Source organism: Molossus molossus, unplaced genomic scaffold, assembly GCF_014108415.1.
Source record: "Molossus molossus isolate mMolMol1 unplaced genomic scaffold, mMolMol1.p scaffold_m16_p_8, whole genome shotgun sequence".
Taxonomy (NCBI): domain Eukaryota; kingdom Metazoa; phylum Chordata; class Mammalia; order Chiroptera; family Molossidae; genus Molossus; species Molossus molossus.
Window position 1 is genome coordinate 7,368,143 of NW_023425402.1, and position 25,894 is coordinate 7,394,036.

At 40.5% G+C, this 25,894-nt stretch overlaps 1 protein-coding gene across 1 annotated transcript in view; it reads right to left on the reverse strand.

Annotated features, from left to right (window-relative positions):
• Nucleotides 1–25,894, reverse strand: part of SLC26A8 (solute carrier family 26 member 8) — a 91,008-nt gene that overhangs the window by 21,051 nt on the left and 44,063 nt on the right. Inside the window, exons 7-9 of the mRNA XM_036248663.1 lie at nucleotides 20,559–20,641; nucleotides 3,910–4,057; nucleotides 2,967–3,080 (exon numbers count right to left, since the gene is read on the reverse strand). Of these exons, the coding sequence (XP_036104556.1) occupies nucleotides 2,967–3,080; nucleotides 3,910–4,057; nucleotides 20,559–20,641 (345 nt within the window). The remainder of the gene's footprint in view (nucleotides 1–2,966; nucleotides 3,081–3,909; nucleotides 4,058–20,558; nucleotides 20,642–25,894) is intronic.

Below are 25,894 nucleotides of genomic sequence, written 5' to 3' on the forward strand. Positions count from 1 at the left end.
TGTGTGTGTGCGTTTTCTTTTGCAAGCTTCTCACATGGAATGATACTTCTACAGAAAATAATTTTCGGACTTCCGGTCAAGAGGGCGGTAGGTAAACGGGTATCGCGTCCTCCCACAACCACATCAAAGTTACGACTAAACTACAGAACAACAACCATTCAAAACTGCCTGAAATCAAGCTGAATGGAAGTCCTACAACTATGAAATTTAAGATGTCACTTGGAGACTGGTAGGAGGGGCGGAGGTGTGGATGGGCTGGTCCCACACCCACGTGTGGCAGATATAACTCAGGAGGACACCTCGGCTGGGAAGGTCCTCCCTGAGGAGTGAGGGGTCCCCATCCCACACCAGGTGCCCAGCTCAGGGTTCCAGAGCCAGGAAGAGAATCCCCATAACTTCTGGCTGGAAAAACCAGCGGGAACTGAGGCTCAGGGAAGCTGAAGCGGCTGGAGTCCCAGGCAGTTCCTCTTAAAGGGCCCGCGCATGGATTTACTTGGACCTGCACCCTCCAGGCTCCCGTGCAGAGGGGAGGCAGCTTGAAAGGCAACAGAGACATATGGGGAAGAACTAAGTTGTTTGGCATTGGGGTGAGGGCTGGAGAGGCAGCTTTCTCCTGGACAGACATGCTGGTGAGGCCTTTGATCCTTTGGTGAGGCCTTCTCCCATGAGGCCAGCAGACAGAAACCATATCTAGGACTCCAGCAACCTGGATCCCACTATTTTCCCCACTCTGGTGGTTCCCTGAGGCTCCACCCCACCCAGCTTTTAGGCCCACCCAAGCTATTTCCAATGGCTTTACCATAGGACTGGCCTGTCTTGGATCCTGCATCAGATTTTCCTAAATTCTTTCAAACAAGCAGCATCTGGTCTCAGCGAGCCCCATACCTCTCATTAAGTGACCCCATGTCTGGCACTAGTAGCAGCCAGCCTTAGTTCACAACTTGGCTTTGCCTGGGCACCTCTAAGTCCAGCACAAGAACTAGCCATCTACAGACTGCTTTGTAGCTTATGCCTGGTGGCCCTGGGTAGAACACAGGCAGTGGCTGACCTGGCCCCAGAGCAAGAACACCCAGTGGACAGCTTCAGAACACTGAGAAGCACCACCACCCAAGCACCTCCACAAGTGACACACTTAAGGAATGGACTCAGTGGATACCAGAGCCTTGCTGAAGTAAGTCTTGCTCTGTATGGGGGGGCCCCTGCACAGCTGATCATCCAAGGTAGTCAGGGGTCAGTGGATAGTCCTTGCACAACCAGTCCTTACAGCTAATCAAACTGAGTAAAACCCTCATTGATTTGCCAACAGCAATCAAGACTCAATTACAACAGAAGGGTATAAAGTCCACATGAGGGGTGCAGCTCGAGGGCCCAAATGGAAGACCAGGGAGGCTGTGCCACTGGACCCTATAGGACACTTACAACAATAGGCCACCATAGGAAGCCCAGGAGACATAGCAACTCTACCTAGTACACAGAAAGGCAGCCAAAATGAGGAGATAAAGAAACATGTCCCAAATGAAAGAACAACAAAACTCCAGAAAAAGAACTCGACAACATGGAGATAAGCAACCTAACAGATGCAGAGTTCAAAATACTGTTTATAAGGATGCTCAATTAACTTAGTGAGAACTTAAATGAACTTAGTGAGGGCCTCAAGAGCATAAGAAAAGATCAGTCAGAAACAAAGGAGGCACTAACTGAAATAAAGAATGATTTACAGAGATTCAACAGTAGAGTAGTTGAAGGCAAGAAGCAAACCATCAATTTGGAATATAAGGAAACAAAAAACACCCAATCAGAACAGCCAAAAAAAAAAAGAATTCAAAAAAATGAGTATAGTGTAAGGAGCCTCTGGGACAACTTCAAGTGTGCCAACATTTGCATCTTGGAGGTACTAGAAGAAGAAGAGAGAGAACAAGAAATTAAAAACCTATTTGAAATAATAATAACAGAAAACTTCCCTCACATTGTGAAGGAAACAGACATACAAGTCCAGGAAGGGTCCCAAACAAGATGAACTTCAAGATACATCAAGACACACCATCATCAAAATGCAAAAGGTTCAAGACAAAGAGAGAATCTTAAAAGCAGCAAGAGAAAAACAGTTAGTTACCTACAAGGGAGTTCCCATAAGACTGTCAGCTGATTTCTCAAAAGAAACTTTGCAGGCCTCAAGGGATTGGCAAGAAATATTCAGAGTGATGAAAAGCAAGAACCTACAACCAAGATTACTCTATCCTGCAAAGCTGTCATTTAGAATTGATGGCCATATAAAGAGTTTCCCAGACAAGAAAAAGCTAAAGGAGTTCATCACCACCAAACCATTATTATATGAAATGTTGAAGGGTCTTCTTGAAGAAAAAGAAAATAAAAAATATAAACAAAATGGCAATAAATACATATCTATCAACAACTGAATCTACAAACAAGATGAACAAGCAGAACAGAAACATTCTCATAGATACAGAGAACATTGTGTTGGTTGCCAGATGGGAGGGGGATTAAGGGAAGGGGTGCAAAAGGTGAAGGGATGAAGGACAAATTGGTTGTTAGACTGACAAGCCTCAAAGGGAAGGTGGGGGGGAGGGTGGGAAGAAATAAACCAAAGAACTTATGTACATATATAATGGACACAGACAGCAGTGTGGGGAAAGACAGGAGGGGGACGGGAGTGGGGAGGAGGGTTCAATGGGGGAAAAAGGAGGAACATCTGTAATATATTTAACAATAAAGATAAGTTTAAAAAAAAAATTCTCAAGTTTTACATTGACAAATGGCTTTTTAAGACAAAATCTAAGCAAAAATTAAGGCAAGCAGAAAATCCAGATTCTTCCAAGAGATCCTCTCCAACAAATATAATATAAGAACAGCAACATGATTAAACTAACGCAATCCTTTTTGATGAATATACATGACTAGACATAAACATATTTATATGCTAGAGATCAAAATCTATTTCAACATACCTGTTGTCTTCCTCCAGATTTATCTTGGATAATAGTCCTGATAACACCACCAGTAAACACATAAGATCTGAAAAATGAGCTGACGACATTGCAAAGGCCAATGGTTATTAAATCCTATAAAGAAATGGAAAACAATTTAGGCCCACTATTTGTTGAGGAATGATGATTTCAGTTTGAACTGAAGGTATATTATTTATTTCTTGTGTATGAGGATAGGGTGTTTATATCACTTCAATTAACACTGAAATTTTCTTAGAAGAACAAAAGGATGGCAAACTGATTTCTAGATTAGGATGAAACTTCATTTTAGCTAGTGATCACAAGGGAAGAATTTTTTCAAAGTGAGAAATGAGATTTTGCCTTCCGATTTCCTTTCTCATGATCACTAGGACTAGTACTATTTTTCTCTCTGTCTTCTTAACTATCCTAGAAGTCGAGTGGAACACCTTAAGCTTTCACATTTCCTTTTTCAGTCCTAGGGAGAGGACCGAACTCAGAATAGTTGGAGATTTTCCAACAATTAAAAAAAAAAAAAAAGACAAGAACTATTTTTGGGAGATTGACTTCATTATATTAATAGCCTGGCTTGGCTATTCCATATAATTTCTTATTGCACCTCAGAATGTGGTTGACTTCTAAGGACTTGGTGGAGAGGAAGACGAAGTTAAGAGGAGAGGAAATCCACAGCTCAACGACATGATGACACATGCTATCTTCTTGCAACTTTGCACTATATCTGTTCTAGGAGCATAACACCCACGTTCATTCAGGTGGGTTCAGAGTTCAGTGTGTCACACTCCTCAAATATCCTTTGGTAATTATAGTTCAGATTATGGTCCAAGTGATTCTCCGGTTACAGAAGAATCTAGCCTTCATGTTAACAGGAGGCTCAGATGAGAGAACAAAGGGTCAGAGGAAATAATGGAAAGGCCTGTCCTCTTACCTGGTTGAAATTGATATTATAGTTATGGAAATTGCCAAACTTCCTGCCCAGAAATATGAGCAGCGCGGAGCTCACTAGAGCTAAGGAGAAGGCATCTAAAATGATTTCCCGAATATTGTTCAAATCTGGATTTACAGGAAACAGGAAGCTGGAATAAAATGGTGGAATTATTCCTGTAGATCAGGAAACGTTTGTTGGCACCTCCCCCACGTCATCCTTATGATACAGGGCAGGCCTGATGCACACACACACACACACACACACACACACACACACACACAAATGCAAGAGATAACAATCAAGGCAGCAGCCTGCCAAAACTGCCAGCAAACTAAGCCAAATTACAAAAGCCATAAGGAGAACATGCTCTGCTAGCCTCTAATTCAAGGTTTCTGCCATGTAGGAGTGGGAACAAACAGAACAGGCAAAACCACAAAGATCGAAGAGAAATGGTTTATTTACACTATTTGAGGCCACACCATTGGGTAAACAATAGGCAGATATCACATCTAAGATGGTTTAGAGCCCAAAAGCTCAGTGAATTCCCTTTTACTCATGATCAAATCTTTCAGATTTGCAAATATTTTCTCTTATTCTGTGGGTTACTTTTTTACTCTATTGTGTCTTTTGATGTACAAAAGTTTTTAATTTTCATGAAGTTTAATTTGTGTGTTTTCTTTTGTTACCTCTGCCTTCGGTGTCACACCCAAGACATCACTGCCAAATCATATGTCATGAAGCTTTTGCCCTGTTTTCTTCCAATAGTTTTATAGTTTTAGGTCTTGCATTCAGGTGTTTAATCAACATTATTTAAAATTTTTTTTTCTTTTTTGATTTTAGAAAGAGAGGAAGGGTGAGGGAGAGAGAGATAGAAACATCACTGAGAGAGAACATAGATTTGCCCCGCCCCCAATGGCCCCAACTGGGGATTTGGCCCACAACCTGGGCATGTGCCCTGACTGGGAATTGAACCGGTGACCTCTTGGTGCATAGGTTGAAACTCAATCACTGAGCCACATCGGCCTGCCTGTTTGATCAATTTTGAGACAATATTTGTATATGATATTAGGTAAGAGTCCAACTTTATTCTTTTGCATATGGATATCCAGTTTCCCCAGTGCCATTCATTGAAAAGATTGTCCTTTCCCCATCAAATGGTCTTGGCTTCCTTGTCATTTGACCATATATGCAAGAGTTTATTTCTGAGCTCTCCATCCCATTCCATTTTTCTGTATGTCTGTCTTTATGCTTGTACCACACTGTTGTGTTTTTTTTGGTACGTGCCCCTAGCGGGAACTGAACCCGGGACTCTCTGGTCCGCAGGCCGACACTCCAACCACTGAGCCAAACTGGCCAGGGTTACTGTTTTTGATTACTGTAGCTTTGTAGTAAGTTTCAAAATTAGGAAATGTGAGTCCTCCAACTTTGTTAATCCTTTCCAAGATTGCTTTGGCTATTTGGGGGCTCCTTGGGATTCCATATACATTTTAGAATTTTTTTTTTCGTGCAAAAAACTTCATTGGGATTTTGATAGAGATTGAATTGAATTTGCTGACTGCTTTGCATAGTATTGACATCTTAACAACATCCAATCCATGAACATGGGATGTATTTCCATTTATTTAGATCTTCTTTAATTTCTTTCACCTCCTTGGTTAGTTTTTAAGTATTTTAAAGTGCTGTTGATCCTTTTCTTGATGCTGTTGTAAATAGAATTGTTTCCATAATTTCCATTTCATATTTTTCAGTTATGTTACTATTTACATGAAATATGTTCCCCCATCAATTCACTTTTACACTGTTTGTGTCTTTGGATCTAAACTGTGACTTTTGCAGACAGCATATGGTTGGATCATGTGTTTTTATTCATTCTGCCAATCTCTGTCTTTTGGTTGGAGAGTTTAATCCATTTACATTTAAAGTAATTACTGATGAGGAGGAACTTCTGTAATTTTGCCATTTGTTTTCTACATGCCTTATAGCTTTATTGTCCTTTATTTCCTGCATTACTGTCTTCTTTTGTGTTTCATTTATTTTGTTTGTTTCTTTTCTTTTTTTAAATTATTTATCTTTATTGTTGAATATATTACAGATGTTCCTCCTTTTTCCCCTATTGACCCACTCCTCCCCACTCCTGCTCCCCTCCTGCCTTTCCCCACACTGTTGTCCGTGTCCACTGGTTATGCATATATACATATAAGTTCTTTGGTTTATTTCTTCCCACCCACCCACCCCCCTTCCCTTTGAGGCTTGTCAGTCTAACAACCAATTTGTCCTTCTTCATCCCTTCACCTTTTGCACCCATTCCCTTAATCCCCCTCCCATCTGGCAACCAACACAATGTTCTCTGTATCTATGAGAATGTTTCTGTTCTGTTTGTTCATCTTGTTTGTAGATTCAGTTGTTGATAGGTATGTATTTATTGCCATTTTGTTTATATTTTTTAATTTCTTTTTCCTCAAGAAGACCCTTCAACATTTCATATAATAATGGTTTGGTGGTGATGAACTCCTTTAGCTTTTTCTTGTCTGGGAAACTCTCTATATGGCCATCGATTCTAACTGACAGCTTTGCAGGATAGAGTAATCTTGGTTGTAGGTTCTTGCTTTTCATCACTCTGGATATTTCTTGCCAATCCCTTGAGGCCTGCAAAGTTTCTTTTGAGAAATCAGCTGACAGTCTTATGGGAACTCCTTTGTAGGTAACTAACTGCTTTTCTCTTGCTGCTTTTAAGATTTTCTCTTTGTCTTGAACCTTTTGCATTTTGATGATGATGTGTCTTGGTGTGGGCCTCTTGGGTTTCATCTTGTTTGAAACTGTCTGTGCTTCCTGGACTTGTATGTCTGTTTCCTTCACCAAGTTAGGGAAGTTTTCTGTCATTATTGTTTCAAATAGGTTTTTAATTTCTTGTTCTCTCTCTTCTCCTTCTGGTACCCCCAAGATGCGAATGTTGGCACACTTGAAGTTGTCCCAGGGGCTCCTTACACTATCCTCATTTTTTTGAATTCTTTTTTCTTTTTGCTGTTCTGATTGGGTGTTTTTGTTTCCTTATATTCCAAATCAATGGTTTGCTTCTTGGCTTTACCTACTCTACTTTTGAATCTGTGTAAATTATTCTTTATTTCCGTTAGTGCCTCCTTTATTTCTGACTGTGCATCCTTCATTTCTGACTGGTCCTTTTTTATGCTCTTGAGGCCCTCACTAAGTTCATTTAAGTTCTCACTAAGTTCATTGAACATCCTTATAAGCAGTGCTTTGAACTCAGCATCTGTTAGGTTGCTTATCTCCATTTTGCTTAGTTCTTTTCCTGGAGTTTTCTTCTGTTCTTTCATTTGGGACCCATTTCTTTGTCTCCTCATTTTGGCTGCCTCTCTGTGTTTGTTTCTATGTATTACGTAATGAGAGGTACTTAGCTGAGACCAGATGCTGCTTATTTGAAAGAATTTAGGAAAACCTGAAGCGGGATCCAAGACAGGCCAATCCTATGGTAAAGCAACTGGCAACAGCTTGGGTGGTCTGAAAGTTGGGTGGTGCGGGGCCTCAGGGAATCACCGGGGCGGGGAAAACAGGGTAAGCCAGGTTGCTGGAGTCCCAGATATGGTGGCTGTCTGCCACCCCAGGGGAGGGCTCATCAAAGGAACAAAGGCCTCTGACAGCACATCTGTCCCGGAGAAATCCCCCTCTCCAGCCCTCACTCCAATGCCAAATAGCTCAGTTCTTTTCATATATTTCTGATGCCTTTCAGGTTGCCTCCCCCATGCTGAAGCCCAGAAGGAGCGAGTCCAAGTAAGTTTGTGCGTGGGCCCTTTAAGAGGAGCTGCTTGGGGCTCCCACAACCTCAGCCTCCCTCAACCTCAGTGCCTGTTGGTTTTATTGCCAGAAGTGATGGGGATTCTCTTCCTGGCACTGGAACCCTGAGCTGGGTGCCTGGTGTGGGACGGGGACCCCTTACTCCTCGAGGAAGACCTTGACAGTCGAGGTACCCTCCTGATTCACACGTGGGTATGGGAACAGCCTGTCTGCCTCTGCCCCTCCTACCAGTCTCTGCTTCTTTAATTCCGTAGTTGTAGGACTTCCATTCAGCTTGATTTCAGGCAGTTTTGAATATGGTTGTTTTGTAGTGTAGTTGTAACTTTGATGTGGTTGTGGGAGGACGGGATATCGCGTTTACCTACCGCCATCTTGACCGGAAGTCTGTTTCTTATCATGTGTTTATTCTTTTGTTTTCTTTATTAAGTTACAGTTGACAAAATTGTAAGGTCTTTAAAATGTACTATGTGGGGGGATGGGGATGAGGGTGTCAATGAGGGAAAAAGGAGAAACATCTGTAACAAAAACAAATTAATTAAAAAATGTACAATGTGATAATTTGATATTTAGTTGATTTTTTGTTGTGAAGTTTTCAAGTTCCTTCCTAATTTTCATTTGTGTATATTCTATAGCTACTTCCCTTGTAGTTACCATGGTGATTACATTTCATATTCTAAAGTTATAACACTCTGGCCCTGGCCGGTTTGGCTCAGCGGTTAGAGTGTCAGCCTGTGGTCCGAAGAGACCCGGGTTCGGTTCCCGCTAAGGGCATGTACCTCGGTTGCAGTTTGTCCCCGGCCCTGGTTGGTTGTGCAGGTGGCAGCCACTTGATGTGTCCCTTTCACGTTGATGTTTCTCTCTCTCTCTCTCCCTCTCTCTCCCTCCCACTCTATCTGTACAAAAATTGGAAAAATGTCCTCGGGTGAGGATAAAAAATAAAAAAAAATAAAGTTATAACACTCTGATTAGAAGGTATACCAGCTTACCTTCAATAACATACAAAAATTCTGTTTCTTTACCGCTCTATCCCCACTCCTTTTGGTTATTGATGTCACAAAATTACATCTCATACATTGTGTTCTCCAAAACATAAATAATTAGTTTAAATGCATTAGTCTCTTAAATTATGCAGAAAACAAAATGTGGAGTTACAAACCATTGTAACAATAATAGTAACTTTTATAATTGTCCAGTATTTACTTTTATTGAGATATTAATTTCTTCACACAGTTTCAAGTTACTGTCTAGTGTCCTTTCATTTTACCTTGTAGGACTTCCTGGAGCATTTGTTGCAGGGAAAGTCTAGTGGTAATGAACTCCCTCCGTTTTTATTTATCTGGGAATGTCTTAATTACTCCTTCACTTTTTGTTTTTAATCCTCACCAGAGGATATTTTTCCATTTATCTTCAGATACAGTGGGAGGGAGGGAGGGAGGGAGGGAGGGAGGGAGGGAGGGGGAGAGAGAGAGAGAGAGAGAGAGAGAAACATCGACTAGGGACAGGGACTAAAACACAACCAAGGTATGTGCCCTTGACTGTAATCGAACCTGCTACTCTTTGGTCCATGGGCCAATGCTCTAACCACTGAGCAGAACTGACCAGGGCTCACTGATTCTTTTGACTGCTCCTATTTGGCTGTGAATAACTCTGTAGCTATGTGTTGCTTAATGATGGGGATACATTCTGAGATATGTGTCATTTGTTGATTTCATCATTGTGCAAACATCGTAGAATGCACGTGCACAAATCTAGATGGTACAGCCTACTACATACCTAAGCTGTATGGTACAGCCTATTGCTCGTAGGCTACAAACCTGTACAACATGTTACTGTATTGAATACTGTAGGCAACTGTAACACAATGTTAAGTATTTGGGTATCTAAATATATCTAAACATAGAAAAGGTACAATACAAATATGATATAAAAGAAAATGTGGTACACCTGTATAGGGCACTTACCACAAATGGAGCTTGCAGAACTGGAAGTTGCTCTGGATGAGTCAGTGAGTGAGGGGTAAGTGAATACAAAAGCCTAGCATATTACTGTACACTACTATATGCTTTATAAACCCTGTACACTTAGGCTACATTAAATTTATAAAGAATAATTTTCTTTCTTTAATAGTAAATTAACCTTAGTTTACTGTAACTTTTTTACTTCATAAACTTAAACATTTTTTTAAACTTTTTGACTCTTTGGTAATATCACATACCTTGAAATACAAACACATTGTACAGCTATACAAAAATATTTTTTCTTTATATTCTTATTCTATAACATTTCTTTTTAAAAAATCATCACCTGAGTATATGTTTTTATTGATTTGTGTGTGTGTGTGTGTGAGAGAGAGAAACATTGATGTGAGAGAGAAACATCAATCAATTGCCTCTCACAAGCACCCTGACTAGTGATTGAACCCACAACCTGGATAAGTGCCCTGACCTGGAATTGAACCTGCATCCTTTTGGTGTATGGGACAAACACTCCAACCAAATGAGCCACTCGGCCAGGGCTATAATGTTTCTATTTTTTACATTTTTTATTTTTACATGTACTTATTGATTTTAGAAAGAGAGAGGAAGGGGGGTAGATAGAGAAACGATGATTTGTTGTTCCAGTTATTTATGCATTAATTGGTTGATTCTTGTATGTGCCTTGATGGGGATTGAACCTGCAACTTTGGCATATCAGAACGATGCTCTAACCAACTGAACTTACCCAGCCAGGCCTTGTTTTTTCTTTGTAAACTCTTTGGTTAAAAACTAAGACATAAACACACATTAGCGTAGGCCTACATAACTGTAAGGATCATCACTATCACTCTTTTACGCCTCTACATCTTGTCCCACTGAGATATGTGTCATTTGTCTTCAGGGGCAATAACGAGCATGGAGCTGTCCTCTCGGAGGATGACAATGCCTTCTTCTGGAATACTTCCTGTAGGACCTGCCTGAGGCTCTTCTTGAGGATGTACCATTCTTTTCAGAAATATATCCATGTTGATTTGCTTGGTTTGTTTCTTTTTTCCATCATAGTTTGACTGTAAGCAGATAATACACCATGAATGAAAACCTTTCAGTGTTGAGTCTAGGTTTTCAAGCTTTTTTTTTTTTTTTATCCTCACCTGAGGACATTTTTGCATGTATCTTCAGATAGAGCGGGAGGGAGAGAGGGAGGAAGAGAGAGAGAGAAACATCGATGTGAGAGAGGCACATGGAGTGGTTGCCACCCACATGGCCCGGTTGGGGCCGGGGACAAACTGCAACCAAGTTATGTGCCCTTAGCGGGAACTGAACCCAGGACTCTCTGGTCTGAAGGCTGACACTCTAACTGCTGAGCCAAACCAGCCAGGGCAGGTTTTCAAGCTTTTTAAGGAGCTTGTTGAGGTCTGACAAAGCTTCTGTTAAGCCTTTCAGTGTTAATTCTGTCAGGGGTTTTTTTGTCCTGCAGTTTCCTTTTCTCTTGCCTATCCTTCAGCTACGTGTTCCTGTTCCAGTTCCAACAACTTCTCATTAGTCAGCTCCTTAGGAACCGCCTCTGTGAGCTCCTCAGTGTCATCCCCACCCACACCCAGGTTAAAGCTGTTTGCCATCTCAACCACGGCCTTGTTGATTTTTTTTTTTTTTTTTTGGTTGGGGGGACAGAAACATCGATGTAAGAGAAACATCAATTGGCCGCCTCCTCCATACCCCCTACTGATGCTTGAGCCCGCAACCCAGGCATGTGCCCTGAGCAGGAATCCAACCGGGACCTCTCAGTTCATGGGACAACACTCAATTCACTGAGCCACGCTGGCCGGACAGCTTTGTTGATTTTTGTAACCTCCTTATCCTTAGCAAATGGAAAAAACTCTTGATTCTCTTCTTCCAGATGCCATTTATACACTCCTTGGTGACATCACTCCATACCAAAGCAAGGTCCTCGATGCAGTCATAGATGTAATCCTTCCAGAGTTGCCTCAGGGTCTTCATCAGTTTCAGCAATAGCTGAAGCAAAAGTCCTCCTCCGGTAGTAGGCCTTAAACACTGTTATAACTCCTTGACCCACTGGTTGGACGAAAGAGGTGATGTTTGGAGGGAGAAACACCAATTTGACATTTGGATGAAGATCATCAATAAAAGGAGGATATTTGGGAGCATTATCAACAATAAGCAAAATCTTGAAAGCAAAATTCTTCATTGTGCTGACAGCAATTCAGGAGGGCATCTTGGAAGAGGAGCTGGGTCATCCAGGACTTCTCATTGCTCCTGTAGGTCACTGGCAGTGTGTGCTTATTGATATGCTTGAAGGCCCAGGGGTTCTCACTGTGCTGGATCACAAAGGATTTAAATTTTCAGCCTGCAATATTGTCCCCAAGCAAGACTGTTGTCCTGTCCTTAAAAGCCTTGAAACCTGGAATTGTTTGGACTCCTTATGGATGGAAGTTTTCTCAGGGGTCCATTTCCAGAATAGGGAATTTTCATCCATATTGAATATTTGTTCTGGCAAGTAATTTCCCTCCACCATCAGCTTATATAGTTTCCAAAAGTTCTTCAGCTGCCTTTAAACAGCACTCACAGACTTACTGTTCACTTTCACATTATGTAATGAATCTTGAGTCATTAAACCACCCAGAGCTAGAAGTAAATGTAACACTGTAGTCGGGTCCAGTCTTTTCTTTCAACATCACACACAAACTTTTTGCTGTGGCTGTGCCTGTCATGGAGCTGAGAGGGACACACCCCTGTGTCTGGTCTTCAATCTAGGTCATTAGAAGGTTCTCCATGTCTGATATAGCCCTTTTTGTTAGTCTTGTTGCCTTCAATGAAGTAGATCCTTTAACAGCTTCTGTCATTTTGTTCTTGCTTTTCAAGATCATAGCTTGGTGGAATGGGTCATGTCTGACTTGCGAGCAACCACCATCACTGATTTCCATCTTCATAGTCCTTAATCACTTTTAACTTTGTTTCCAGGTCAATCATTCTACATGGCCTCTTACTGACAACCTTAACAGTGGATTTGGTATGCTCAGTGGCCACAGTGAATGGAAACAACATAAGATTAATCAAGCACAGAACAAAATTATGCTATCAGAGATGTGGTAAACGTAATATGTACGAATCTGTTGCTGACGTAGCACAGCATATTGCTTTACAGCAAACTTTTTTATAAGTAAAAAGAGTTAACTCTAAAATAACAACAAAAATTATAGTATAGAGCCCTGGCCAGTTTGGCTCAGCGGTTGGAGTGTCAGCCTGCGGTCCAAAGAGACCCAGGTTGGGTTCCCACTAAGGGCACGTACCTCCGTTGCAGTTTGTCCCCGGCCCTGGTTGGGTCATGCAGGTGGTAACCACTCGAATGTGTCCCTTTCACGTCAATGTTTCTCTCTCTCTCTTCCTTTCTCTCCCTCCCACTCTATCTGAACAACAACAACAACAAACAAACAAGAAAAATTTCTAATAGACTATCTAAACTCACAATTTAAAGAACTAGAAAGCAAACAAAAAGAAAACCCCAGAGCAAGTAGAAGGAGGGAAAGAGTAAAGATCAGAGCAGAAATAAATGACATAGAGGCCAAAAAAAAAAAAAAAAAAACCAATTCAAAGGATCAATGAAACAAAGAGCTGGTTTTTTGAAAAGATAAATAAGATTGATGGATCCTTAGCTAGACTCACCGAGAAACAGAGAGAGAAAACGCAAATACACAAAATTAGAAATGAAAGAGGAGAAGTAATAACTGAAACCACAGAAATACAAAGGATTGTTAACAAATACTATGAACAATTATATGGCAACAAATTTGACAATCTATGTGAAATGGACAAATTTCTAGAAACACATAATCTCCCAAAACTGGACCGGGAAGAGAGAGAAAATTTGAACAGACCAATAACAACTAAGGAAATTGAAGGTGATCAAGACTCTCCCAGGAAACAAAAGCCCAGGCCCAGATGACTTCATGGGGGTAGTTTTACCAAACATTCAAATAAGAACTAACACCCATTATCCTCAAACTATTTCAAAAAATTCAATAAGAAGGAAGACTTCCAAATGCGTTTTATGAGGCCAGCATAATTCTAATTCCAAAACCAGAAAAAGACACTACAAAGAAAGAAAACTACAGGCCAATATCCCTGATGAACATAGATGCCAAAATCCTGAACAAAACACTACCAAATTGGATCCAGCAAACATCAAAAAAATTATTCACCATGACCAAGTGGGATTCACCCCAGGGATGCAAGGCTGGTACAATATTCACAAATCAATAAATGTGATACAACACATACACAAAATGAAGAATAAAAACCACATGATCATATCAATAGATGCTGAAAAGCCTTTGACAAAATCCAGCATCCATTTCTGATAAAAACGCTCAGCAATGCGGGAATAGAGGGAGCATATCAAGACATAATAAAGGCCATATATGAAAGACCTACAGCCAACATCATGCTCAATGGACAAAAACCAAAAGCATTTCCCTTAAGAACAGGAACAAGACAAGGATGCCCACTTTCACCACTCTTATTTAACATAGTACTGGAAGTCTTAGCCACAGCAATCAGACATGAAGAAAAAATAAAAGGGATCCAAATTGGAAAGGAGGAAGTGAAACTGTCATTATCTGCAAATGACATGATATTATACATAGAAAACCCTAAAGACTCCATAAAAAATATACTAGACTTAATAAATGAATTTGGCAAAGTAGCAGGATACAAAATTAATGTCAAGAAATCAACGGCATTCTTATATACCAATGATGAACTCACAGAAAGAAAAACTAAAAAACCAATCCCATTTACTATCACAGCAAAAAAATTAAGATACCTAGGAATAAGCTTAACCAGAGAAGTAAAGGATCTATTTGCAGAAACCTACAGGACATTGAAAAAAGAAATAGAGGAAGATATAAAAAAGTGGAAGCACATACCCTGTTCATGGATTGGAAGAATTAACATCATTAAAATGTCCATATTACCCAAAGCAATCTATAGATTCAAGCAATCCCCATCAAAATACCAATAACATATTTCACAGAACTATAACAAATACTTCAAAAGTTCATATAGAACCAAAAAAGACCCCAAATAGCTACAGCAATCTTGAAAAAGTAGGACAAAGTAGGTGGGATCACAATACCAGATATTGGTTATACTACAAAGCTACTGTAATCAGAACAACCTGGTACTAGCACAAGAACAGGCATATAGACCAGTGGAACAGGACAAACAACCCAGAAATGGACCCAAGACATTATACTCAATTAATATTTGACAAAGGAGGCAAGAGCATACAATGGAGTAAAGACAGCCTCTTTAATAAATGGTATTGGGGAAATTGGACAGCTACATGCCAAAAAAAAAACAAAAAAAAACTAGACCATCAACTTACACCATACACAAGAATAAACTCAAAATGAATAAAAGACTTAAATGTGACCTGTGAATCCATAAAAGTCCTAGAAGAAAATGTAGGCAACAAAATTTTGGACATCATATGCAGCAGAATTTTCACTGATACATCACCTAAGGCAACAAAAACAAAGGAGAAAATGAACATATGGAACTACATCAAACTAAAAACTTCTGTACAGCAAAAGAAACAACCATCAAAATGGAAAGGCAACCCACTGTATGGGAGAGCATAATTGCCAATGATATATCAAATAAGAGGTTAATTTCCAATATATATATAAAGTGCTCATACAACTCAACAAAAGGAAGACAAAGAACCCAATTTTAAAATGGGCAGAGGAGCTAAATAGACACCTCTCCAAATAGGACATACAAATGGCTAAGAGACATATGAAGAAATGCTCAACATCACTAATCATCAGGGAGATGCAAATTAAAACAACAATGAGGTATCACCTCACACCTGTCAGAATGACCACCATCAACAAATCATCAAACAACAAGTGTTGCCAAGGGTGTGGAGAAAAGGGGACTCTATTATACTGCTGGTGGGAATGCAGACTGGTGCAGCCATTATGAAAAACACTATGGTGTTACCTCAAAAAATTAAAAATTGAATTGCCATTTGACCCAGTGATCCCACTTCTAGGAATATACCCTAAGAAGCCTGAAACACCAATCAGAAAGAATATATGTACCCCCATGTTCATAGCAGCACTATTTACAGTAGCTAAGATCTGGAAACAGCCCAAGTGTCCATCAATAGACAAATGGATAAAAAAGCTGTGGTACATATACACAATGGAGTATACTATGCAGCTGTAAGAAAGAAAGATCTCTTATCCTTTGAGACAACATGGAGGGGCCTGGAGAGTATTATCCTAAGTGAAACAAGCCAAGCAGAGAAAGACAAATATCACATGATCTCACTTATTTGTGGAATATAATGAACAAAACAGTCTGAGGAACAGGGTAGACCCAGAGTCATGAAAGTAGGGTACAGACTGACAACCCTCAGAAGAGGCGGTGGGGGGAAGGGAAGATAAACCACATAACTTATATGCATGTATACATAACTGATGGACACAGACAACAAAGCTGGGGATGGGGTGGAGGGGATGGGGAGAAGGGTGTCAATGGGGAAAAAAAGGAGAAATATCTGTAACAAAAATAAATAATTTATATATATATATATATATATATATATATATATATATGTATATGTATATAAAAGCCAGAGTGATATACCACTTCTTATTTACTAGGAGGCTGGTAATAATAATAAACAGATAATAACAAGTGTTAGTAAAGATATAGAGAAATTGGTAACAAGTGTGAGTGAAGATATAGAGAAATTGGAACCCTGTGCTGGTGGAAATTAAAATGGTGCAGCCGCAATGAAAAATAGTTTGGCAGTTCCTCAAGACGTTAAACACAGAATTACCATATAATCCAGCAAATCTACTCCTAGGTATATCCTCAAAAGAAATAAAAACAGATGCTCAAAAAAAACTTGTACATGAATGTTTACAATAGTACTATTCATTATTACCAATAGTTGGAAATAACTGAAATGTCAATCAGCTGATGAATGGATTAACAAAGTGGTATATCCATATAATGGAATATTATTTGGCCATAAATAGGAATGATCCATGGTACTACATAGATAAATCTTGAAAAAATCATGCTAAGTGAAAAAGACTGTCAACTCACCACATATTGTATAATTCCATTTATGTGTAATATCCAGAATAGGCAAAACCATAGAGATAGAAATAGATTAGTGGTAGCTACGGGCTATGGAGAGGGGCAGTGGGTGTGCTAATGGGTACAGGGCTAGTTTTTGGGGTGATAAAATATTTTAAAATTAGAGTGGTGATGGTTGCACAGCTTTGAAAATATACTAAAATCCACTGGAGTGTATACTTTAAAATCGTGCAATAGATCTGTTATTAAAACAAAAGAATAGTATAAATAACTTTTTATATTGTTATAAATATATTTAACAACTTAGATGAAATGGAAATATTCTTTGAATACTAAAACTAATAAAGTAGTTTCAGGATAATCTGAATCATAAACAATGATTATATAATTTGATAAAAATTTTATTTAGTAAATATCCTATTTAAAAATTGAGTTTGTAGTTAAGAACCTTCCCACAATGAAAACTCTAGGTCTGAATATCTTCACTAATAAACCCTACCAAACATTTAAGAAAGAAGTAATGTAAATTCTACAGAAACATCTCTAGAAATTGAAGACAAGAGAACACATTCCAAGTCAATATTACTGATACCAAAACCAGACACAGATATTATAAGAAATCTTAAGTTAATATCCCTCATAAACAGAATGCAAAACATTTTAACATCATTTTAGCAAATCAATATATAACATTATAATATAGCATGACCAAGAGAGGTTTATCCCAGAATGTAATGTTGGTTAACATTCAAAAATCAATCAATATCCACTGACTAAATAAAGGGAAAGAAATCTTCATAATTTGGGGGGCAGGTTTTCCATTGAACCATAGTAGAATAATCCTTTAAAATAAATTTGGAAGCACAGGTATGCTATGGTTTCCATATCTGTAGATTTAAAAAAAAAGTTCTCGCCCTGGCTGGTTGGGCTCAGCGGTTAGAGCGTTGGCCTGCGGACCAGAGAGTCCCGGGTTGGGTTCCCGCTAGGGGCATGTACCTCGGTTGCAGTTTGTCCCCGCCCCGGTTGGAGTTGTGTGGGTGGCAACCACTCGATGTGTCTCTCTCACATCGATGTTTCTCTCTCTCTCTCTTCCCACCTCTCTACCTCCCCCCCTGTCTGAAGATAAATGCAAAAAATGTCCTCAGGTGAGGATAAAAAAAAAGGTCTCAGTTAAAAAAAAAATCCTAAGTGTTTTAGATAAGGTTTGCTATTTAAAATATTTAAAATGTTTATTTTTGCCCTGGCCAGTTTGGCTCAGCAGTTGGAGTGTCGGCCTGCGGTCCAGGGAGACCTGGGTTCGGTTCGCGCTAGGGGCGCATGCCTCAGTTGCGATTTGTCCCTGGCCCTTGTTGGTCGTACAGGTGGCAGCCACTCAATGTGTCCCTTTCACATCAATGTTTCACTCTCTCTCCGTTCCTCTCTCTCCCTCCCACTCTATCTGAACAAAAAATGGAAGAATGTCCTTGGGTGAGGATAAAAATAAAATAAATAAAATAAAATAAAATGTTTATTCTTCTGATCAGTCTTATTATTTCATCAAGACATAGATATATGACTCAATAATTGGTTTATTTCCGAAATTTTGTGTAAAATCCCAAAACAGTAAAATAAACTCTGTACTAAATACACTTGGGCCCGGATGGTGTGGCTCAGTGGTTGAGCATTGACCCATGCACCAAGAGGTCACTGGTTTGATTCCTGGTCAGGGCACATGCCCAGGTTGTGGGCCCGATCCCCAATGGGGGACATGCAGGAGGCGGCCAATCGATGTTCTTTCTCTCTCATTGATGTTTTTATATCTCCCCGTCCCTTCTTCTCTTTCTAAAAATCAATAAAGAAAAAAATATACATTTGGGATTATTATTTTTAAAGAAATTTTATGATGCATTTTAATCCCTTATCTAATTATAATTTCTTATTAGTTTATGCATTTTAAATTTCATTTGCCTTAAAGTAGTATCACTTTTAGTACCTCAAAGGGATACCTCTTCCTGTATTTGCATTTCTCACCATTATTATGTGAATAAATCTAAATTCTTATTTTTGAATATCTTTTCCTTCATTATCCAACTATGTCTATTTTAATTCCCTATTTATAACATACTTATAATTTAAAAGCACCTTAGTGTTTTCCAGGTAATGATCTATAGAAGACTAGAACTAAATGTTCAAATGCAAATATTTAACATTTTGTTATATTTCCCCCTTTTGTCCTCTTAAGAAGTTAGGTAAGAATGTGGCTGTCCCAAAGAGATATACAGTAAACTAAATTTATTGCCCAGATCTATGTTAGTAAACCTTTAATATTTAGTATGCTAACCACACCAACTACTGTTTTTCCTTTCTGCTGTTCTCTGTAACATTCAATTTTTTGTTAACAGTTTAGGTTAAAAGGGGACATGGGTGTTGAAGGAACTGAAATTGTTCCTAGTCCCTATCAACCTTGGATAAATAAATAATAAAAAAGGAAGTTCAAAGCAATACCTAAAATTAGATTTTTGGAATGCTCACTTGTCTGTCTATACCCTTGGATCTTATGATAAAATATAAGCAAAAGCTGACTGTGTGGCTTTTATGTCATTAACAGCAAAAGAGTATCGAGCGAGTATAATAGAGTGGTTGCAATAATAGATTTTGGAATTAAATAGAAATGGATTCAACTAGTAGCTCTGCCACTGACAAGCTGTGCGATCTTGGATAAGTAATCTAAACTTGGTAAGCCTTAGTTTCCTCCGCCATAATTATAAGGCAATATGTACCTTATAATTAATGTGAGGAGAAAATAAAATAATTATGTAAAGTATCAATCCCATTGTTCATGTTATTTTTTTCTGAGGCAGAAACCAAACCTTATTTACTATTTCATTCCTTGGTAATCTGTTCAGTTTTTTTCTTTTTCAGTTGAACAGAATTTCAAATGGATTTAGCCATCGTCAGATTTCACTGAGAACTGGTAGGATATGAGGCTAATTCAATCTGGTGGTGTCAAAGCTGCCTGTTTCATTATCCTGGGGACCAGCTGGCATCTCTGACTCTGCAGTATTCCTATTGAACAGCATGAGGAAATCACCAATGCTCTTCAAAAGCCTGCTTATGAGTCAAGAAACTGCAGAATAATGCTTTTCTTAGCTAAAGTGATTCATCCGATCAAGGTTAAAGACATAATTTCCTAAAGAAGCAAGAGTGATGTCACTGGTAGGAATTACACTGTAAATTAATTGCGAATCCATAAGAAGTTTCTATGCCTTTCTCAGAGTAATACCATAACGTTGCTCAAGGACGTGGATTCAGTCTAAGTGGCTGAAGACGGAAGGAATGCTCATCTCATGAGCACTGAGCCCCAGGAGAAGGGCTAGGAAAATAGAGGCATCTCTTGTCCCATCCTTGAGACTTAATCAGATAGCTATGGAGGTTGAGAAAGCCCATAATGTATTAGTAAAAAAATGCATGAGTCTCTTTGGTATTCCATGCATCCAACTATTTACTTGGGTAAGGGGACTGGTTTAACTCCAGGAAGAGAGTCCGAGGCTGACCCGAGAGAAACAACGGGTTGTCCTCGCCCTGCTCCTGTCACGAACCATGTTCTAAAGCGAATGTGAACGCAGTGACCCGAATGTGGCGGTGGCTAGAGACTACTAGTGGAGAATATCAATCAAGCTGTGTGGTCAGAGGCTGAGAGAAGGTAACAGAAAGGGCAAAGTAGCCTTGGAAAGTGAAAATACCAACCTATAAGGAATCATTTCAATGAGCGTCCTGCTTGTTTCTGTGGCCAAGCGTATCTTGTTTGCAATTGCACTGAAGCCAACAACCTGTAGGGGTTTAAAAGAAAGACATACGATCATCTAAACATCGTGTTATGCATTGCTTCCAGGAGTGGAGGTGGCCTTCGCCGCTGGCAGGACAGGGAATGACATATGTGTCAGTCCTGTGACGGTTGGAGAGAGGTTCAGGGCTGCACGGAAGGCCGAGGTCCCCTGACTCTTTTTGTTTCCGAAGCAGGTTTTAGCACTGGAGCCAGAATGAAAAGCCACTGCAGCCTTGGTCTCTGACATGTAATGGGGACGGATGGATGCCCTGGACTTCTTTCCTCACCAACTTTAAACATCTGGAGTAAATATAAACAGGTAATAGCTGTATCAAAGCCTCGGTTTTAAAAGTTTTGAGGTAGGTACATTGTGCCAATATAAATAAATCTTTTGGGGGATTATCGAGGTATAGCAAGAATCATATTATTGACTAACCCTTAATAATATGGAACAGTGTTTGATAGCACAAGGAAAAAGGTCTTCAGCAAAGCAGTTACTTGTCTTTTTTCCTCCCCGTTCATTGATTTCTAAAATGGCAAGTATCCCTTCCATTTCAACTAGAAGGAAAATAGATGACCTAGCAGCTGTTATACCTTAGAAAGACCTCACACAAAAGCAAATGAAACCAAAGACAATAGAACTCAATACCTAGGTTAAATTTTTTTTAACTTATTGATTTGAGAGAGAGAGAGAAGAAAGAAGAGAGAGAAGAAGAAGAAAGATCAGTCTACTGTTCTATTCAGTTATGCACTTACTGGTGGAGAGGTCTTTTTCCAGTTCTAAACTACCCCTCGAATCCTTGCTACGTGGCAGGAAGTGTTTCCCAATCACTTGTCATGTGTATAAGTAGTATAATGTGGGCTTCAATAACCTTTGAGTATTAATTAAGTCACAAAAAAGTTCACTACCTAAACGGTAATAATTCTAAGTCTTCACCTCCTTGTGTTGTGGGGCCTCACCTTGCTCCTTGGCTCCCTTCATGGTGCATCCTAGTGGTTCACAGCATTCCCCAAAGGACTGTCTGCACTGCGGGCTCAAACCAGTCCGTGAGCCACAGAAAACCCACAGCGTCCTCTGTACTGGCACCGCCCTCCCCCCATTACCCTGGTTAATGTCCATTGCCTGTGAGGCTGCTTAAAGGAATAGCACTATGATTCCTGTTGCTGATGTCCCTTAAGAGAGGGTTAATTTGTGACAACATGGATGGGTCTTGAGGGCATAAGAGAAAGTGAAATAAGCCAAACAGAGAAAGACAAATACTGCATGGTGTCACTTATCTATGGAGCCTAGAGACAAAACCAGCCGCACTGGCAGAAACGGAGTAGAAAAGCCGTTGCCAGGGGCTGTGCGGTGGGGGAAATAGGAAAAAGTTGATAAAAGGGTACACACTTTCAGCTATGAGATGACTACGCTCCGAGGAACTCATTTATAACGTGGTGACTATAGTCGATAATTCTATAATTGAAATTTGATAAGAGAGCAGAACGTAAATGTTCTCACCTTCCTACCCCTAAAAAGGATAAACATGTGATGGATGGACGCGTTGATTAACTAGATGAGGAATCCTCCCACAATGTACATACACGTCAAATCACCATGATGCACACTTTAAATATCTTATCATTTTATGTCAGTTATACCTTTATAAAGCTAAAAATGAAAGAGCTGAGGATGTCTGTGTCACAGACGCCATCTGCTGGTGGCTCACAGCCTCAGTTTCCTAAGGTGCCAGAACGAGGCGGGTTCCATGAAAAGGAGAGGTTGGCCCTGACTCCACTCTGGGGCCAACTCCGTAGGCACAGCGATTCCTGGGTCCAGGGCACCACTATTTGTGTATAGAGTTTTGGAAAGTCTTTTGTAAAAGTAGCCTTTCAGCTCCTGTCCTTTATTAATAGCTTTTCAACGCCTCTGAGAAAGAAGGAATGTGAACCCCAACAAGAGGTAGCCAGCAGTGATGAGACAGAGCGTGGTCTCAATTTCCAAAGCAGTTCCTATGCTCTTTCAATCATGAATTATATAGACCTGGGTTAGTTAGGATAGGATAGGTATGCTGTGGCAACATACAAACCATGAGATCTTAGCACATCAAAGCTATTTTTTGCCTGCATAAAGTCCGTTGTGGGTCAGCGTCCCTCCAGGGCAGCTGCTTTGCAAAGGGTGCCTCAGGGATCCCAGCTGCTTCCCTGTGGACTCTGTCATTTCAGCAGGAAATGATGATCGCAGCAGGGGAGGAAAGAACAGGGGGAGTCACACCTAGGCTCCCACGGTTTGGCTCCAAAGTCACATGGTCTTGCCTAACTACAGGGGTGGCTGGGAAATATAGGCAAGCATGTGGATATTTGGTGAACTTTAAGTATCTCTGCAACAGAACACTTAAGGGGGAAACAATTCCCAAAGATATCCAAGGATTCAGCAATTCTAATGTGAGAAATGCTGGCTTAAAAAAAACCTAAGATTTATTTATGAAAATGTCTTTATCATTATAAAAATGTTAGTGATAACTGCAGAAGATATATTTTATCAGTGGATTTTTAGAAGAAACAAGGCCCAGCTCCGCCATTTCCTAGTGACAGGGATCAGGTCATGCGTTTCGGATCTCACATCCCTCAGCCCTTCCTGCAGCACAGTGAGGATGAACAGAGGCTGACTAACAGTCTAACTGTAATGATACTAAAATAGAAACAAAACTTCTACATAGAAGAAGGCAGAAACTCACCAACACTGAGTATAAGCCTGTCATATATGTGCTTGAAAGAAGAAAGTAGTGAATAACTAAAAATCTCAAAGTATTGGGACTTCCAGTCAAGATGGCAGGTAGGTAACCGTGGTATTGTGTCCTCCACAACCACATCAAAACTACAGAACAACCATCATTCAGAACAACCTGACATCGAGCTGAATGGAAGTCCTACAACTACGGAATTAAAGCAGCAGCCACATGGAGACTGGTAGGAGGGCAGAGGGGCTGGTCCCACACCCACGTGTGGCGGATAAAAATCAGGAAGACACCTCGGCTGGGAAGGTCCTCCCTGAGGACTGAGGGGTCCCCATCCCACACCAGGCGCCCAGCTCAGGGTCCCAGTGCCAGGAAGAGAATCCCCATCACTTCTGGCTGGAAAAACCAGCGGGAACTGAGGCTCAGGGAGGCTGAGGCAGCTGGAGCCCCAGGCAGCTCCTCTTAAAGGGCCCGCGCACAGACTTATTGGACTCGCTCCCTCTAAGCTTGGAGGGGAGGCAGCTCGAGGGGCGCCAGAGACATACAGGGAAGAACTGAGCTGTTTGGCACTGGAGTGAGGGCTGGAGAGGGGGCTTTCTCTGGGACAAACGTGCTGTCAGAGGCCTTTGTTCCTTTGGTGAGCCCTTCCCTGGGGCGGCAGACAGGCCCCATATCTGGGACTCCAGCAACCTGGCTCACACTGGTAGCCCCGCCCTGGTGACTCCCTGAGGCCCCGCCCCATCCAACTTTCAGGCCCACCCAAACTGTTGCCAGTTGCTTCACCATAGGATTGGCCTGTCTTGGATCCCACTTCAGGTTTTTCCTAAATTCTTTCAAACAAGCAGCATCTGGTCTCAGCTATGTACCTCTCATTAAGTAACACATAGAAACAAACACAGGGAGGCAGCCAAAATGAGGAGACAAAGAAACAGGTCCCAAATGAAAGAACAGAACAAAACCCCAGGAAAAGAACTAAGCGAAATGGAGATAAGCAATCTAACAGAAGCTGAGTTCAAAACACTGCTTATAAGGATGCCCAATGAACTTAGTGAGAACTTAAATGAACTCAGTGAGGGCCTCAAGAACATAAAAAAGGACCAGTCAGAAATGAAGGAGGCAGTAACTGAAATAAAGAATAATTTACAGCCCTGGCCAGTTTGGCTCAGCGGTTAGAGCGTCGGCCTGCGGTCCCGAGAGACCCGGGTTCGGTTCCTGCTAAGGGCACATACTTCGGTTGCAGTTTGTCCCCGGCCCTGGTTGGTCGTGCGGGTGGCAGCCACTTGATGTGTCCCTTCACGTCGATGTTTCTCTGTCTCTCTTCCTTCCTCTCTCTCCCTCCCACTCTGTCTGTGCAAAAAATGGAAAAGTGTCCTCAGGTGAGGATTAAAAAAAAAAAAAAGAATAATTTACACAGCCCTAGCCAGTTTGCCTCAGCAATTAGAGCGTCAGCCTGCCATCCAGAGAGACCTGGGTTCAGTTCCTGCTAAGGGCATATATCTCGTTTGCAGTTTGTCCTCAGCCCTGGTTGGGTTGTGCAGGTGGCAGCCACTCGATGTGTACCTTTCACGTCAATGGTTCTCTCTCTCTCTCTCTCCCTCCTACTCTATCTGAACAAAAAATGGAAAAATGTCCTCGGGTGAGGATAAAAAAAAAAAAAGAAGAAGAAGAAGAATTTACACAGATTCAATAGTAGAGTAGGTAAAGCCAAGAAGAAACCATTGATTTGGCATATAAGGAAGCAAAAAACATCCAATCAGAACTGCAAAAAAGAAAAAAGAATCCTAAAAAATGAGGATAGTGTAAGGAGCCTCTGGGACAATTTCAAGTGTGCCAACATTCAAATTTTGGGGGTGTCAGAAGGAGAAGAGAGAGAATAAGAAATCGAAAACCTATTTGAAACAATAATGGCAGAAAAATTTCCTAACTTGGTGAAGGAAACAGACATACAAGTCCAAGAAGCACAGAGTCCCAAACAAGATGAACCTCAAGAAACCCACACCAAGACACATCATCATCAAAATGCAAAAGTTTCAAGACAAAGAGAGAAGCAGCAAGAGAAAAGCAGTTAGTTACCTACAAGAGAGTTCCCATAAGACTGTCAATTGATTTTTCAAAAGAAACTTTGCAGGCCAGAAGGGAGTGGCAAGAAATATTCAGAGTGATGAAAAGCAAGAACCTACAACCAAGATTACTCTATCCTGCAAAGCTGTCAGTTAGAATCGGTGGCCATATAAAGAGTTTCCCAGACAAGAAAAAGCTAAAGGAGTTCATCACCACCAAACCATTATTATATGAAATGTTGAAGGGTGTTCTTAAAGAAAAAGAAAATAAAAAATATGAACAAACAAAATGGCAATAAATATATATCTATCGACAATTGAATCTACAAACAAAATGAACAAGCAGAACAGAAACATTCTCATAGATACAGAGAACATTTTGTTGGTTGCCAGATGGGAGGAGGGTTGGGGAAATGGGTACAAAAGGTGAAGGGATGAAGAAGAACAAATTGGTTGTTAGACTGACAAGCCTCAAAGGGA